This window comes from Corvus brachyrhynchos, unplaced genomic scaffold (genome assembly GCF_000691975.1).
Source record: "Corvus brachyrhynchos isolate BGI_N302 unplaced genomic scaffold, ASM69197v1 scaffold80, whole genome shotgun sequence".
NCBI classification, from domain to species: domain Eukaryota; kingdom Metazoa; phylum Chordata; class Aves; order Passeriformes; family Corvidae; genus Corvus; species Corvus brachyrhynchos.
The window spans coordinates 8,436,724-8,455,628 of record NW_008236769.1 but is presented as its reverse complement, the minus strand read 5'-3'; the positions used below and the strand labels follow the sequence as shown (position 1 = coordinate 8,455,628).

The window sequence follows — 18,905 nt, the reverse complement described above, 5'->3', positions numbered from 1 at the left end:
AGATGAAATCTCTACTCAAGGTCAATATTAACAAGCTTTTAAAAACTTGAGCAATTCTTCAGCATGTCTTTAAACTGCTATTTATTCAAGTGTTTCAGAAAAAATAAACTTTAGAACTACAGTAAGAATAGCAATTGATTGTTACATTAAAGTACTTGGCTTAAAAGTTCTTCTCACCATCATTCTGTCTCCATTTTCTGGCAAGTTGCGATGTACTTACGTTGCCTCTGCTCCTGACTGCAAGAGCATCTGCAGCCAAAGACTCATTCATACGAATATAGACAATTTGAGACACCAAAATGCTTGTCACACAAAATATACTGCCCTCAGAACATACATTAACAATTTGCATTTTTGCATATACCAGATGGAATCTGTTAAAATCAGGCCTCCTCTCACAAACACACTTAGTCCACAACAGGTGCAAAGACACAGTGAGGCAGAGCAGGTTCTCTGACTCGTCAATCTCCATGATGTAGGAAATGTTTTAGAAATAAACACCAAATTGTAGGCTTCTTGAAGTTAAATGTTTGTTTTCAGGACCATGAAATTAAAACTAGAACCTTGGATTTTTGTCTCAGATTAGTGTTTTACAGCATTACTCTTTTTAGCAAGAGAGGAAAAACTGAATTCAAGCAAAACTAAGCTACCAAATGAAGTACACCCTAAGAATGAATACTGTGGAAATGAAAATCTACAAGAGGTGGTTTCAAAATATTTGTTTCAACCACTAAATGAAAGTCTGACAAAACAGTACTTACTGCTATCAAGCCAATTTTCATATAATCCATTTACAACTTCCTCTCTCCATCAAGCACCTTTTTGAAGCGATCACCCAATTTTAAGGCTTTTGATTACTGTTAGGAGGAGGAGGCAGACTGACTACCGTTTCTCAACACATTATTGGTTTAAATAATTAAATGCAAAATTAAAAATTACATTACCCGGATCTCTGTAATTTCCTATGAGAGTTAGGAAAGTTACTACTGATCCTCATTACCTCTTCATCCTTTGCACACTTTTGTCTCTAAAATAGATCAGGTTGCAAAATCCCAAAGTCTTCACTGAATTGTCTCCCTTGTTTTGGCTCTTTTGTGTGTGTTTGTTTGTGTGTGCCTGTACACACGTGTGTATACATACTCTGTCTACAGATGTACATAGGGTAAACCCTAAAATCACTTCACTTAAATACAATTTTATTTAAATATATTTAAGTTGAAATACACCAAGACTTTTTTTTCCAATTACTCCCAAGAAAGGGGCTCAAACTTGCTTGCTTTGCTCCAATACTAAGGTTGAAAGAAGAGGTTAGGCTGGAAGAGCAAGTGTTCCATATCCATGTGAGCAGATTGGCATTTCTGTATCCACCTACTTTGAAAAAGGCATCACAGAAGGACAGCAAAACTGTAAAAAAGCTCTATAACTGCCCATGTGGACTATTTATCAGGCCACTTGCAAAAAGAGAACATCCTCATGAACACATCTACCTCTTCTGACAACAACAACAAAAAAATCACAGGTAAACATTTCTCAGATGATTCAGAAAACTATTTTAAAAAATTCAAGTGGCACCAGAAAAAAAGTGTTATTTGTATCTCAACAATTTTTATAAATACTCCTTACACACAACTGACCTACAATTCCAACTACAGTTCACAGAGTATTTTTATCTTTTTGTAGAGACAAAACCATGAAAACTGTTTGGAGCAGCTTGAATACCTCAGCAGAAATAGTATTCGAACATTATCTTTCACAGTCTAAAATCTACTGATTATTCCCATCAGATCAGCACACAAACTTAAACACAAAAATGCAACAACATGAGAAACGTGTTTGAAAAAGCAGAAATAAAAGATATCTTACAAATTATTTTAAAGTATTACTAGCATTTAAGCAGGATCACCCTTCCCTTTAACTCTAGGGGAAAAAATAAAATAAGTCTGTATTTCTTTCATGCAATGCATGTGTTAAACTACCTACAAAGCAGCTTTAAGTAACAACTTTTTTTAAAAGGCTTAAAGGTTCAATTCTGTGTTTGAAAACACATTATAAAAATTATGACCTGCAATTTCATTAATGACAACAAATGTGAAAGCTTAACTGTCTGAGCAGGCAACAGAAGTCAAAATAGCTCTGAAATAACTCAAGTCTACAGGTTGCAGATTATAGGTTAATGTTGAACACTAAAAATTTGACAAGGTGACAGGGGTCAAAGATGAAGTTATTTTTCAACCTTTCAGATCCCATGTATTTTTATTCTTTCAAAACTGTAGTTGAATAGTTTCTTCCCTTCTCTGTTATAGGTTATCAATAAATTTACTTCCTTCCTATTGCTCTGCAACTAAATTTCTCTGTATTATATAAACTTAGCTCTAAGTGATGATCATTGATTTTCAGCTATGTGGAGATGCATCAAGGGAGTAATTTCTAAAGTTAAGAATCAAACATCAGTATTCCTGTGGTCTATGTATGAGACCTACATTTTGTTGTTCATAAAATGAGTAGACAAAGTCAAACATATCCTCAAGAAAGACATTACATCTTGCAATTATTTCCCCATATTTGTTTCATATTTAAATTAACTTCTATGGTAGTTAAGAGTTAGACCTCAATATTCTGTAACTATGAGAGCAGAGCAAGTTACCAACAAAATTGTACTTTGCATCACTTTGTTAGGATAATAAGTAATGGGAAAATGGAAGTTCAGAAATCTCCCAGTTAAGTCAGTTAGCTATTTAGTAACTGAATGAATACCAAGTAGCTTCACAAACAGTGAGCCAGAACATGATGGTAATGCTCCTGAAGGTGGTGGGAATAACCACCAAATCATCCTCACTCCCTTGATTATTCTTCCATAGCCTTGCTGGCACAAGTGTCTGTGCCACAAATCTGACCAGGAAACCTCTCTGGGTTAACCTTTCCTCTGCCCCAACCAGGTTAATCTCAGGAAACTGATTCACTTTTCCAAACCAGTTCTCCATGTAACCACCCAAATGCATGTGCAAACACAAGCTATGACTAGGAAGGTGTGTAGAGCAGTAACACAACCAGGCTGCATAGGTGGGGTAGTTTCTTCTTACAGCAGTGACAGATCAGAGAACTTATAGTTCTGTAAACTAAAAAACAGAGTTTCTCATTCTTGTTGTCTGAAAAATCTCCTTAGAGAGCTTCCTTTGACTTGTGCTACAGATCATTTTTTCTTTTTAAACATTGCCTTCAACTGCCTCTCCCTTTGTCCACTTTTCTGCTCAACTACAATGATACCTGCTGCCTCTGCTATCTTCCTTCACCTGCCACCTTCACCTCTCCTCACCTTCTCCAGTCAGTGCACTTCAACTCCCCTTCCACTCAATCGTGTCATCTGGAAAGTGAACATTTGCTACTATACGTGGCTTTTTATTTAGGAATTCTGGATTACACATGTAGCATGCACAGAGCAAGATGGCTTTCTTCCCAAATATTCCAATCCTTTCTATTTACACAGAACACAAAGTCGATTTAGAATTTTTAGAATTACCTTTATGCAAAGCTTTATGGTAATTTCAACTCAAACTAGTGTATTGCAACTGCCCCTGACAAGAACAGGTGAGGGTTTACAGAAAGAAAAGCATGACACTACATAGTACAGAATCTCTTGTGAAATCAAGAGATACATACCATACCCATACACAGATTTCATAATTTCCTAAAGAAAAATAAAGAATTCTTGGAGAACTCTTGGCGAGCCAGCATTTTAAGAAGCCACAAATTAAAAGATAAGCATCACAAGCTAAATATATCTAGCACAAAGAAGGACATGAAGGACATTAAGTAGTCCAAACTTACTTCATCAGAAGCAGAGCGAAGACACTGGACAGCAGCCTGTTTTTTCATTTCCTCTAGTGTTAGATCAGAGCACTTTTTCTTACTCTTTTTTTCTCTTTCCCCATTTCTTTAAAGCTCCCTTTTCCCAGCCCAGGAAGATGTCATTCTCCTAAAATCAAAATAAAGAAATCACATTATTTAAAATACATTAATATCTCAGTACTATAGCAGAACAGGACTACAAATAACATACTGTTCAAAATAAAACCAACTCCTTTCTATCTGCTAAAAACTACTTTTTGCCAAATAAAAGATTAGTTTGATTACATAAAACTTGCACTTACTATTCAGAAAAGCACATGCATTTTTCACAGGACATGGAGGCAACTCACACTCCACTGCAATATTTTCCAATTGCAAAGCATATCCACAAAGGCAATTTTATGGCCAAATTATGGTTGAATGTATTACTGGAATTTACACAAAATATGTTAGAGAGTTTCACTGATCTCTGAAATAATACGAATGAAAAGCAAGTAGTTCTGAGTTAAGATCAAACTTAAGAGAAAGCTAAGCAAGTCAAAAGAAGAAAATGCAATGTTAGATCCTGAAGCCTGTTCAATTCAGTGTTACAATGAACATGACTACAGCTAGAGATAGCAGTACCTATCATAAAATAAACCTGAACTATTTCAGAAGAAAATTCAGATAACTGAGAAGTGAGGGTGAGTAGGTGGGGTTGGCTTCTCATACATGTAAGAATGATGAAGAACAATAAAATCAAAGTAGAATGCTATTGTATTATATGCAATCATCTGAAGATATGTAGCATCCCTTATATATGGCTTTTCAGAATTTACAAAATTTACTACCTGACTCACTTGTTCTTCACTGTCTGTTCACATATATATACAAGACTTCTCATATTCATCTCATGAAAGAAATATTTTGGCTATCAGTAAAATAGTCTTTAACATCTTATAACGTATGCTTATCTAAAATCATCTTCTTCAGAGAGCTCCACAAACACTTGATGCTTTTCAGCCTACCTGTTTGAATCCCTTCAACATATCTGTGACTGCTTCCAAAGACAACCAGGCTAAGGCCTACCCTCATTTACAAGAACTCCTAATTGCCCATGGTTTTGAAACAAAGTAAAAACAAGTTATCAGTGAAAATAATTGTCCCTGTGCAAGTAAAGAACAAGATGGGGAAAAAAAACGGAGCCAAGAGAGACCAATCATCTTCAGAAGCAGCCAACAAAGGGCTGCTATTTGTGACTTCACGTGACAGAGTGCTTCATGAAGGAGCAGAGCAATTTGCTGGATTTACTGTTTAAAGTCTTATTTGAGCACCAAAACTGAAGAACTGCATTTAGTGCTGAAAGAACAAAAAGCTACCAGTCACACTGTTTTTCCTAGTACTTGTGCAAGGTTCCAGTGATTCATTTAAAACAAAAAATTTGAACAGGCTACTGTACTGTTATTAGAAGGATTAACAGAAAGAAATAATAGAAAAAAGTAAGAAAAACATATCAGAAAATAGATTTAATAGACTGTGCATATCTACAATTAATTTTTAAAAAATAAAATTTTAAGTCTTTTCCAAAATTGCAGTTTATGTATTTCTTTATACCACGAGCACTCTAACTCTTCCCAATATTCATACAAAAGAAAACAAACTAATGAGAACCACCTACCCCCCACCAGCACCCAAAACCCCTCCAGCTTACTCATATGGGCACAACGGCAAATGAAAAACAGACTCATTTGTGTGGGTGAAAACTCAGGTACACCAGCAAATTTGCACTGGGTTAACTTCATTTATTCTGATTTTAAGTGGGAAGTTCATTAAGACAACATCTACAGTAGGAAAACATTCCCCAAATGCTACGTATTACTGTTTTTCTCTATGCTGACAAAGCTTTGCTTTGTACTGGTATATCACAGCTTTACCAGCTATCTGTCAGCAGAGCAGCAAGAACCTTTATGCTCACAGCAATCTATAGAGTATTTCATTCAGTTCTTTACACACGTAACTTGAAAGATATCTGACACTTGTTTACAGACTTAGACAGTTTTCAACCTTTAAAAACTGAAAAATCTCTTTTAAGAGATATCCAATCTTTTTAAAGGGGGAAGGGAGGCTAAACATAATTCTCTCTCAGGCCCCTACCCCAGAGCTGTGGTATCAAGGTCTCACCCCTCCCTCCAGAGTGAGCTGTTTGCGCACTCTGGGAACAACGTGGCTTGTCTCTCACGATGCAGCGATTGAGGACAGAGTTCTGATAGAGTCCTCATTTTCTTTCTACCTCTGTATACAATACACACAAAAAATTTTTCTGGACACATGGCTTTCAGTCACACTTGGCTGCCAAGTTTAAAACTTGGTTTTGGATTTTTTTTCGAGGACAAACTCATAAATTTTATACCTCAGATTTTACAAGACTAGCAAATGCCACGGATTACAGCTGTTTCATGCAAAATTTTGCAGTTTAAAATCAACATCTAAACTACAGTATTTATCAGCACTATATATGTATTTGATATAGCCTAGGTTACTGAGAATCTTGCACCTTCTGTACACAAATCAAACTACACAAGAGTGAAGAAAAAAAAACTTTAGACATAATTCTTGTGTATCAGAACCATTCTGGATCAAATACAAAAAAAAAAAATTTAAAACCCCAACATTACAGTAAAATGCCTGAGAAACAAGAAAATGTAATACACCCTCGAGAGTGAGTTTGTAGAACAGTGAAACACGAACAGACAGATCCCCTTCTTTTATGATGACCAAATTGACAAAGGAAGGAAAAAAAAAAAAAAAAAAAAAAAAGGAAAAACCCAGTAGTTTCAAATGGTTGAAATTACTTAAATTACTCTCTTAATTTTTTTTCCCTCTGTTTTTCTCTCTGTTTTCAGTCAGGAGCCCATCAGTAGGTTTACTCCTTAGACTGAAAATGAATAAAGTCCTTAACAAACAGGAAAGCAGCAGCAAAAAAGAAGGCAGCTCAACAAAACATTCTGTATGCATGAAGACAAGTATACTACTTCCTTCCACGTGGAAAGAAGGGAAAGAATAACCAAGGACTTCTGATCTCTTCACCTACTAGATACCTTGTTTCCTAACAGAACCAGAGATCGTAAGATAATGCTCATTTTAACGCAAGAGCTCTACACTGGTCACTGAACATTTCACAAATCAATGCCACTCCAAACTTACAGATTTTAAAAGTGTGCATACACACAGAAGAAAAACTAAAATTTGGTTTACAGAATTCTAATACTTAAACCAGACTACCACTACCTAAATTTTTAAGAGATGACCATCCAATATTAAAGAGATATCAACAGAAAGCCAATGCTCTCTAGATACTGAAAAAAACCTAAGTTTGTACATCTATACTGCTATTTAAACATCTACTCTTCAGAGTCCTACTATCCCCTACCTGCTACATAACTAGGTAATTTCATTAGAGATTTTCAATCATGAAGACACTGAAAGTGCAAAGTTTCATGACAAGAATAACTTAATAACTACAAATATGGCTAAAAAAACATTGATTACGTATCTGTATTCTTCACACTAATGATGCTGCAAGAAATGCGGTACTTTGAGTGCTTAATTCAATTTTAAATTAATATATAGGCACAAATTTTAGAAAGATTTAGAAATGGTTTGTTCTATTCAACTATGCAAAAGCAGCAATTCCACCACTTCCCTCTCAACTACCAAGAAACTGGAGAAGCAAAAAAAAAAGCAAGTTTGGTAGTGATTCTCCTTTCATTTGCTGTAGAGAGAACTATCTACTATCCATAAGAAAACAAATGTGACACCTTGTGATAAGACTGAAATAAAAACATTATGAAGCTCATAGTTCATGTAAATGGCAACATTAGAAAGGGAAATATAACCTATTTTTGAAAAAGAAAAAAAAGGAAGACTCGGGGAACTACAGGCCAGTCAGTGTCACTTCTGTGCCTGGCAAGATCATGGCACAGACCCTCCTGGAAAATGTACTAAAGCACATGGAAAATAAGGAGGTGATGGGTGACAGCCAGCATGGCTTCACTGGGGGCAGATCATGCCTGACAAATCTGGTGGCCTTCTATGACAGGATAACAGCTTTGGTGGGTAAAGGAAAAGTAAATGAAATCAACTACCTGGACCTGTGCAAAGCTTGTGACACTGTCCTTGCCTCCGGAAAGACAAGGATTTGACAGATGGACCACTCAGCGGATAAGGAATTGGTTGGGATGGTCGCACTCAAAGAGTCGTGGTCAATTGGCTTGATGTCCAAGTGAGGACCAGAGACAAGTGTTTTCTTGGGTCTGTATTGGTACTGATGCTGTTTAACACCTTTGTCAGTGACATGGTCAGGGGATCAAGTGCTCCCTCAGCAAGCTCACCACTCTGTGGTGTGGTTGACAACCAGAGGGAAGGGATGCCATCCAGAGGGACCTTGACAGGCTTGAGAGGTGGGCCTGTGTGAACTTCATGAAGTTCAACAACATCAAGTGCAAAGTACTCCACCCAAGTTGGGGCAATTCCAAATAAATCCAGGCTGGGCAGAGAAAGGATTGAGAGAAGCCCAAGGAAAAGGACTTAGGGCTGTTAGTTGATGAGAAGTTGAACATGAGCTGGCAATGTGCACTCACAGCCCAGAAGAATAACTGTGTCCCGGGCTGAATGCAAAGCAGTGTGGCCAGTAGGCCAAAGAAGCTAATTCTGGCCCTCTGTCCACTCTCATGAGACCCCACCCACAACAGTACTGCATCCCAGGTCTGCTCCCAACATGAGAGGGACTTGGACCTGTAGAAGTGAGTCCAGAGAAGGGCCACAAGAGGACTGGAGCACCTCTGCTATGAAGACAGGCTGAGAGAGTTGAGGTTGTTCAGCCTGGAGAAGAGAAGGCTACAGGAAGACCTTACAGCACCCTCCAGTACCTGAAGGGCCTACAGAAGAGCTCAGAAGGGACTTTGGACAACAGCATGGAGTGACGGCACAAGGGGGAATGTCTTTAAACTGAAGGAGGGCAGGTTTAGGTTAGATATTAGAAAGAAATTCTTTACTCTGGGGGTTATAAGACACTTGAAAGGTTGCCCAGAGAAGCTGTGGCTAGCCCTTCTCTGGTGTTCAAGGCCAGGCTAGATGGGGCTCTGAGCAACCTGGTCTAGTGGAAGGAATCCTTGCCCATGGCAGGGGGTAGGAACTAGATGGTCTTTAAGGTTCCTTCCAAACCAAATCATTCAATGATTCCATGAAAAATTCTATCCAAAATGGAACGGGTCCTCACTGCCTCTAGGAGGATTTCACAATTGAGATTTTGGGGAAAACTGCAACAGATCACAAGAGTACGTCACCTTTAAGATTATTCAACAATGTATAAAGACCTTCAGTGATCTTGCCTGAAAAAAACGCTTCCACTAAACTTAGATTCAGGAAACTCTTCACAGATTGCTTAAAGCCACAGCAGTGGATACTTTTTCATAATAAAATTTATTATAATTACTGAGAAAGGTCTGATGGGCCAGAATCAGCTTAGACATTTCTTACAGGCTGCCTCAGACTGAGACAAAGATAAAGAGATAATACATAGGTGTGATAGTTCAGAAAAAAACACAAGAACATTGGCTCAAACTCAGCTAATATGCCCCAAAGGAAATGCAGACGAAGAGTACATTTCAGAGAGCAGCATAAGTTTTCTCCATGACAAAAAACCATTGCTAACACAGAATAGAGAGGACTGGAAAATGTTTTTTAATTTTAGATAATAACTCCAAATCCAGGTATTACCAGGGAAAGAATTCATCTTAGACTTTTAGTGAAAAACCAGGGAACCATCTAGCCACTACAGTCACCTCTTTTCCAGTTGCCACAACCGGAACATTACAACCCTGTGGAGCCCGGCTGATAATGTATCAGATAACAACATGCACTGCTACGACCTCAGGATATTTGGTACTGATGGCAGGCAGTGAAGAATTCTACCTGTCAAAACTAATCAATCCAAGTACAAAACCCTGTAATCTGAGTTTCTGTCAATTATAAACTTTTGCTTATAATCCAACCAGTTTGAAAGGGCAGTCTATGTGATGCTCACTAATTAGAAGTTACTTCTAGGCTAAAACATAAGCAGAAGAAATTTGTCACACCCACTCCAAAGAATGAGAGAACATGCAAATTCTGCATCTGTTGAAATCTTATGTTTGTTGAGCAGGCTGCCTTTAGACTTTTCCCATTAAAGTAAAAGCAGAAAAGAAAATTTAGCAAGACTATAGCTACAGCTATAAAGACATAGTTTTACTTACAAGTCTGACTTACACTGCAGAAAAGAAAGCCAGGAAGCCAACAGAAACTGTCACTACAGAGTCAGGATGTCTGAAAGGAGCATGTCATGATTGGAGAAGTTATTTCATAGCATTTATAGTTGCTTTCTTGGATTTAGAAATAAAGTTGTGTTGCAATCACCACACCACTGTAATCATCTGATTTCAGAGAATATAGGCAGCATACATCTAAGCTTGGAGAAATGTGACAGGTGTACTGTCATGCAACGGTCTATACGTAAAGAACACAAAGGAAGTATCTCAGTTATCCCCAGAATTCCAAGCAGTACAATTGTATCAGCACAGAGACAGCTGCAAATAAATCCTGACTGTTATGAGGACTCACCAACCTGGCACTTGAACTTCCATCTCTGCTTTGCATTACATAAGCCTTTGTGAGAATACATTAGTAGTCACAACAACAAAAAAGGAATGAGCAGTTCAACATGATCACACCAATACAAACGCAGCAGAGAGCTTGGAAATAGTTTCTCAGATAACCACAGTCCTTGAGAACTAATGCTTTTCTTTTGCACTAATACATGAGCTGAAGGTTCTGCAACCCTGTACAGTTTGCACAAATAACAATGCCCCTGCGAGCCTACTGCTGAGCTCCAATCCCTGACACCACAAATCCTACCCCTAAAATGGAACAGAGAATACCAAGTCCATGATACGCCAAATCTGTCCCATGCCTAACAGTCACCAGACAGAGAAATACAGAACAGATCAGTTATTGCACAATTAACAAGACAAATGTCAACTAAAAATCAATAAATAAACTTCCTGAGCCACATGCTTTTACAGTAAAGACATTTCAGCTATCTTCCATTGCTTAACTGAAGAGGAATCCATATCCACCTAATTTCTCTCAAAAAACTTGACGTTATACACAAAAAAATTACTTGCCAAAATTTGAATTATATGGTCCTCAGCTACAGTCCCCCCCTTCCTAGAAAGGAATGGAGGGCAGGACCACAGCTAAGTTTTCCTCTGTGAACTTTTAAATTCAGTTATCTGAGCTTTTAGAAGGCAGTTTAACTTCTGTATTAATAAGCTTTATGGGCATAATAATTTCAAGATATACTACAATTTCCTAAATATGATTAATTGCTCCTTTCTTTAGTTTACATGTTTATGTATGGGAAAAAGAGGAGGGTTATTCCCAATGCTGCAAACAGACACATTTCAGTGATCTAAGGAGTCAAATTAGTCATATAAAGAAGTACAGCTAAAAGTCTTAGTCTCGCAGTTCCTACCTATTCTTTTCTTCATACACTGATTTCCAAAACTTGTACTTTACACATTTAGTTGGGGCAATGACTAAAAAACTATGGTCAGAAAATTTAAGAAATTGTTCCTACAGGACAGTTATACAGCTTAATAACCAGTAACACAAATATAAACTAAATTGAAAATGCTTTGCATTCAAGAAATTTATTTGTACATGTTGCTGGTGAACTTTGAAATTTACTGACACTTGTGTGCAGCAGTCACACAGCATTTCCCTGCTGTAGCTGAACCCACTCTGCATACTGTAATGCGTTAAGAAAAAATGTGTTTGAGTGACCCCAAAGTATTTCTTAGGGATGATAAAAGAATAGGTGTAATTATACTAGAAGAAGCACTGCTATTTTTGTCAAATAGGCATACCTGCCAGATTAACACCTAACACAAGGTTAGTGGAGTACAGAGGACCAAATCCTCATTTCTCCTCCTCTCTTTAGGTTATGCATGAGACACACAAAACCCATACAGAACCCTATATCCTCTTCCCCCTAAAATATACATGTGAAAAACTAATACCTATTACTAGAATATAAATCCAGACATCAGGTCCCTCTACTGGGTTAATATGGGATGGCAGAAGAAACAGCCCACATTCCACTGGATGTGGGAGCCTAGCAAGTTCGTCCCAAGTTCAGTCACCAAAGTGTCCTGTGTCCTTAGCACATGCAAGCCAAACATAGACTAAAGTTGGCAAGGATATACCCATCCCAGGGCAGAGGGATAGGCTTCCATATAAAAGACTACCTGAATGGAACTACTTCAAATCAGTCTACAAATAATTAGTCTTCCAGCATAAAAGCCTCCCTGTTAAAAATTTTAAAAAAACAAAAGCAAAAATATCATCCTGATCACAGAAGTACATAGTTTACAGTGCAACAGCAAATTAATTCTGAGAGTTAGGAAAACATTATCTTTAAAAAAAAAAAAAAGGATATTTACTTTTGCGGGTCAGAAAAAAATTGTTAACTTCCAAAGATGATTTGAAAGAAGTAGATCAAAAGCAACAGAAGACACACGATATGGAAAGTATGCATAGCAAATGCATTTCAATCTTCCTGCTGCATGAGCAAAGGCTTACAAACAAAGCCTTTATCTCACAGAGTGTCTAGCTGTTGGGGTTAGGTTTTGGGGTTTTTTAAATAAAGGCTCTATCCCTTCAAAAGGGAGAGCAGTCTACAGGAACAAGTCTACAGCTTTAAACCACAAATTTGTTATATTCAAAACCAGCTAGGCTTACAAACAGTATATGAAAGATACAACACAGAACACCGATTTTAATACTGTACAAAGAAAGATTAATGAAATAATGTTTCACATAAAGTATGTTTTAAGGCAATGCCTTCTGCTTCACACAGATTATATTATCTTAATGCAATATTTATTGTATCACAAACTGGTTCGAGAACACATGCATCTACAAATATACTTTTAATTAGCATTTAAACAACAATTGTATCTTAACAGCACCTAGTTGGTTTGCCACTAGGAAACTGAGAGTAAGGTATTCTGATTAAAAATCAATCTAGTGTGAAGTCAAAAGGCTGTCTGAGAATGTTCAGATCTCCACCAACAGCAATTCTGTGGGTCCCCAAAAGTTAAAAACTTGACAGCAATTCCATGATTTTCTGCTTAATTTATCATTTATTCCAAAGTAAGTAAATTCAGTAATAAAATGCAAATGATGAAAGCACGTATACTTGGCAGAAACATTCTGCACTTTACTTACATTAAACAGTATGTAAATCCATATGAATTTTGTGAGGTTTTTCTTAATGGACCAAAAGTGACTAAAAATTCATTCACCTCAGCACAAAATACTGGTGGTTTCCAAACATTTTGAAGAGAGACCACTGATAGGCCTCAAATTCAAAAAAAACCAAACCAAACTGAACCAAAAAAAACCCCCTAACACGCCTAAATAATGAATACCTTATATAACATGGTTCAAGAGATTTCTTTAGTAATCTTTAGGCCATGTAGACATCTAATATATGTGTAAATCAATTTCAGAATTGTGTTCTCTAGAAAGACTGTAAGCAAGCAACATCTTTGTAGGAAAAAAAAAAGGCCAAGTCTGCCACTGAAATCCTTACTTGTCTTCTGGTAAGACAAACATCAACTAGCCACAAAACTCCCAAAACTATTTCTATGAACTGTATCAGAGGAATCAAGGAAAACGTGCAAGCCCAATTAGTACTATCTTTGTATTTTCTACTCCATCAGTTGACACTGGGGAAAAAAAAATCCCAAACAGCCTCCTCCTTCTGCCCGCTTACAACCTCCCACCAGCAATATCATTGCTGCCAAAAAAACCTGAGGGGAGAGGGAAATTTAAAAAAAAACAAAAGAGTGCACAGTAAGAATGAAGGACTTTTTAAGAACTTTTACATCTTAAGCTTTTAGACTCATTTCCAAAAGTAGCAAGTACAGCTTGGATAAGAATTGTGCTCTAGGTGCCAACAATAACTAAGTTACCTTCAGTACCTGAGTATTTAAAAACAAAACAAACAAATATACATTTAAAGTGTGTACATATGGAGTATTTTACAGTAATTCTTGATAGGTATGTATAACACATGTATAACTATAGCAGTCCTGAAGACTCTGGTACCACAGTACAATTTACCATAAACAAGACTCCTTTCTTGATAGTTCTCTAGTCCTTTGAAATACAGCTGGGTAAAACACACTGGCTTATAAATTTTCCCAATATTTTAATAGCTATTTCAGTTTAAGCCAATGAGTCAGAATAGGAACTGCAGACATTCCAGTAAAATTTGGTTGCAGTGTATTAGGGTTTTACTTTCACCTATGTTTTCTGTTCTTGCAAAAATCTGCTGTGAACTCTCTGCAAACTCGCGAGTTACCAATCTAACATTTTGTGATACTGAGCCTGAATCCGTATAACAATACCCAACAGAGACGATTTTAATTGGGTAAGGCATAGAATTAACACCAGTAACAAACCCAAACAAAACATGAACAAAAAAAAAAAATCCCACTCACACACATATAAAGAAAAGGGAAAGGAAAACCAACACAACCCCCCTTCCCCATCCTTAATCTTATCTTCAATACAGACATCAAACTAGCTCATAGTACCAAAACAGATAATACTGGAGAAAGCCACACAAATCTGCATTAGACTAACATTGGAGAAATCCACAGAAGTCTGCATCAGAATCAAGACCAAAATCCACATATTAAATATTACTAACAGAGCAGAAGGCAACATCCTGCTTATTCTCAAAAAATAACCCTGAAGGTCTAATCAATCAAGGCTCCCATATTCTTTTGAAATTCTTATTTTAACTGTAAACAGAAGTGACAGATAATGCGACAACACTGATGTCTTAAATAGCTGTGTATGCCTAGTAAGGTAGGGAATGGTTTTTTTACTTATTTTTGATACTAGATCTTTTTGTACTTACCTGACAGAACCTCAGTCCAGACTTCAGAGTTCCATTTCCCTGCTACACCAGAATACTATAAAGAAAGCACTGAAGGAGGCTCCCTGAAGCAACTAAAACAGTGCTAATGATGCGATCAACGTTCTATGCTAACCTATGACATGAGGTGAAAAGATCTTCATGACCATCTTCAGTCTGTAACATTTCTAATGAAGATGACAATATCCATAAGATTAAGACTTCCTAAATCAGTCCTCTTCACTCCCACTCCCCTAAAAAGCAAACTGCAATGGATTGTTCCTACACATAATCCCAATGTGAGACCACACACTCCTTCTAACCTGCTCAATATAGAAGTTACTGCTATATTTGGAGGAAAAAGGGATGGCTACTCACTATTCCCAAAAAGAGAGTTGTAAAAGCAAAGAATCATAGAATCATAGGACAGCAAATCATATGGTCTACCCTCCCAAGGGAAAAGGAGCCTAGACAAGACTATCTATCACCCTGCTGCGTCTCAAAAACCTCCAGCAACAGGGACTCTATCACATTCCCAAGGTGGCTGTTCCAGGGAATGACTGCTCTCACTACAAGAAAAAAGAAAAAAATTCTTGTATCAAGATGAAACTGCACCCAGTGCAACGTGTACCCTCACTGTCCCTTGTCTTCTCCATGTGAATAGAGTGCTTCAGTCCTTTTTGGAGCCATCCTCTAAATTGGAGAGAAATCATCGCACTAGGCACACTATTGAGAAGAGTTCTTTCCCTGGAAATTCTCTCATCTTTCTTAAAAATTAAAGGAATCACATGGGAGAAAAAATTCCTGAGATGCCAAGGGCCAAATTTTCAATGGGAATTAATCCGGGTTAAAGAAGCTCAGCAACTCTAAGTATTTCACTCCTAAATTACTTCTCATTTAGATATTTAATTCCTGTTCTCTTCCTTGACTTCTATTTGTAAACAACACTAGTATATGTTCTTCCCCTTTGTCTTAACTGCACCCATCACCAAAATTGGATTGAAATTGCTTATATGTAAATACATGTTTTAGAGTAAAGATTTTCTTGTTTCTGAATAACTTTGCTAAACCAAAACTAATTTAAAATGTCAGGTGATACAAAGAACCAGTAAGCAATAAGTAAAATAAAAATAAATTTAAAAATAAATTTTAAAATAAATAATAAAATAAATAACAAAACAAGCATGTGTGTTTAAAGATTTCCCCAATTTTCCTCGTAAGAAATTTGTACTTGCAAGCTTTAAAGACTACTCTATTTGAAAAAGGAATTAGGGAGCAGTATGTTTCATAACAGGTGCATTTAATCATTATTACAAAATGTAATCCCGAAACTAAATTGATATTAGGTCTCAAAACTTTGAAAATGGTTACTTGAAGTAGGGCGAACAAATGCAGTAAAAGTATGCTATAAACAGGATCAAATTGGAGGAGGTGGAAAAGAAACTTCCAGCTTCAAAGCTCAATGGTGTTTCAGAAGACATCCTGTGCATTGGTACCACAGCACCCACTCAGCAACACAGGTGCTTGACAGGTTTTGGCTACCCAGTCAGCATGTGGTATTCTTCTCTCTTTGGCTCATTAGGTCCAGATAATCATCTTGGTAAAAGAACAGACACATTCCTCAAAGCTCTCTTATCAAACTCACAAGGGATCCAGTTAAGGTATCAAAATGAGAAATAAACTGAATGAGATTTTCATAATATAGTTACCCTGCTTCTTGCAAAGCCTGATAAAAAGAAAACTAATTTTGGCACTTCAGTAACTTGAAATATCACAGTAGTGACTTCAAAGTTATGACTGTGGTCTGAAATGGACTGAAAAGAAACACGTCTTCACTTTCCCCAATGCCACTGGCCTATCTCTAAAGCTCCTCAAGTTCTCATGTGGTTTCAATTAGTTTGCTTTTTAATGTCCTCATCCCACATGCTCCTTTCAAACAGGTTTTGGAACCTTTTTCTGCCCCCTTCTAAAATACAGCTATTCATGTCTGACCAAGACGTACATGTTAAGGTACATTTCAGAAAGTGCTTACACTGGGTTTTTTAAATTATTATTATTATTATTAATAATCATAGGGGTGTTGCTGATGACACCTACTGCTGCCAGATACACTTTTGAACAAAAAGATACAGGTTTTCTGGTTTGCACAAGGGAAGCATGAAGGCTTTTATGCACAGTAATGGTTGCTACAAGTTCAAAAACTGGCAGCATCTGACATTAATTTTTTCTGCTTCAGTTCCATTTATATCTATCTCACAATAACCTGCTCTGCTCTTGCTGGATTTTTAAAAAGATAAACTAGGTGACAATGGAAGTTCTGAAGCAGTTAGGTAGCAATGTATGAAGTATAACCATAACAACAGCAATGAAAAAGAACTAATAATTAAGGTATCAAAACATAGGTATTTGGTTTCCTTCCTGTCACCACAGCCATGTTCTAAGACAAAGTCTATGTTTAACAGCATTGTCACCCCTTTTTGAAAACACTGTCATTTCCCCAAGTCCTGAATTCATAAAACTCCACTATTAAAAGTATTTCGATACAGGTTCATGATGCAGAGGAATTAAAAAAAAATAAAAAAAGAAAAAAGGTATTGAGACTGAACAGTATGTTCTAGGGTCACAACTCTCTTGCATGCTTTGTATCAGCATTCAGCATTAACATTACTTTAGAGGAGATGAATATAGTGTGCATAACAATGTATTCCAAATACCTGAATACTAAAAAATATTTGGGGAGGTGTTAATTCCTTACTGAAAATAGCACAAAATGAAATCCATGGGAAGTGAGGGAGGAGGTCTACAAACTACTGTGGAGCAGGGCAATTTGACACACAGTTTACAAGAATTACATTAGTTTACTAATGTTCCAATATTAAATTAAGCTTATCACAAGTAGTGATGGTCTGCATTTATGACACAGAATATTCCAGTGTTAACAATTCTGATATCGATTGTAGTCAAGTGAAAACATTTTTTAATGTAATTACCCATACAGCAACCTAACTACTTTAATCTCAGTTCACCCATCAAATCTGACTCCTGCGTGGTTCATACCCTCCTTCCACCCACACACTTAAAGACAACCACCCCCCCCAACTGAGGCATACCCAGGTATAATACACAAAACATAACTGGTACAAAAACTCACTTTCACTGGACAACATCTAAAATATGTAAATACCTGTTCCTGCAGGTCGTAGTCATAGCTATCATGCAGCAGAAGACTGAGGACATACCGAGTATAAATCATGGCATCAATGCCACACTTCTCTAGCTCTTGTCCCAGCCAGGTCTGCACTGGACCCAAAGCATGTAGCAGAGACATTTCAGAAACAGATACAGGGCCTGGATAAGAGCTTGAGGAGCTTTCAGATGGCAAACCATCCACAACAACTGTACAGATAGGGCGCATGAATCTAGGTGGTTGGCATCCTTATAACGTGAAGCATTTTCTGTAGTTGATTTTCCGTCGGTATCTGGAGGTGATTTTCACTCCAGTAAATAGGAGAGAGGCTTGACTTCTAGGACAATCATTTATATTTCCTGGCTGTTAGCCGACTAGAGACGAACATCACTCTTCAGGCATGACCAGTGAATAAACTAAATCCTAATAGCAAACACATATGTAGATGTGTTTTTCTACCTTAATTTCACATTGAGGCCAGATGCAAGTCCCCAGCAGGACCTATAAAGAGGAAAAAATGATAAGTTGTGATAATATGTATCCATACATGAATAAATTAAACAGTGAAAAAAACCATCCAAAGTAGAAAGCAGTCATTTACATACTGCTTACTCCAAACATATAGTACATCTACTCAATGTCATTTTGAAGAGTGACAGGAATTATTCCAAGTTTAAAGGTGACTTTTAGAAAAAGTACTTTTTACTGCTGGAAGAGAGACTTTCATCAAAGACTTCACAATTAACCTGTCAATTGAAATATAAGTCTGACCTAGCTTTATGGGAAAGCTGAGATTTTATTACTTTCACTATCAGCTGAAAAAAACCCACCTTCATTAAAAAAAAAACCAACTATGTTAGTTTG

General features: G+C 37.0%; 1 protein-coding gene across 1 annotated transcript in view; it reads right to left on the bottom strand.

Annotated features, from left to right (window-relative positions):
- Positions 1-18,524, bottom strand: part of KIAA0232 (KIAA0232 ortholog) — a 46,704-nt gene extending 28,180 nt beyond the window's left edge. The window contains 3 exon segments of the mRNA XM_017727672.1: positions 3,826-3,921; positions 3,923-3,973; positions 18,039-18,524. Of these exon segments, the coding sequence (XP_017583161.1) occupies positions 3,826-3,921; positions 3,923-3,973; positions 18,039-18,269 (378 nt within the window). The 5' untranslated portion in view covers positions 18,270-18,524.
- Positions 18,525-18,905: the final 381 nt, after the last annotated feature.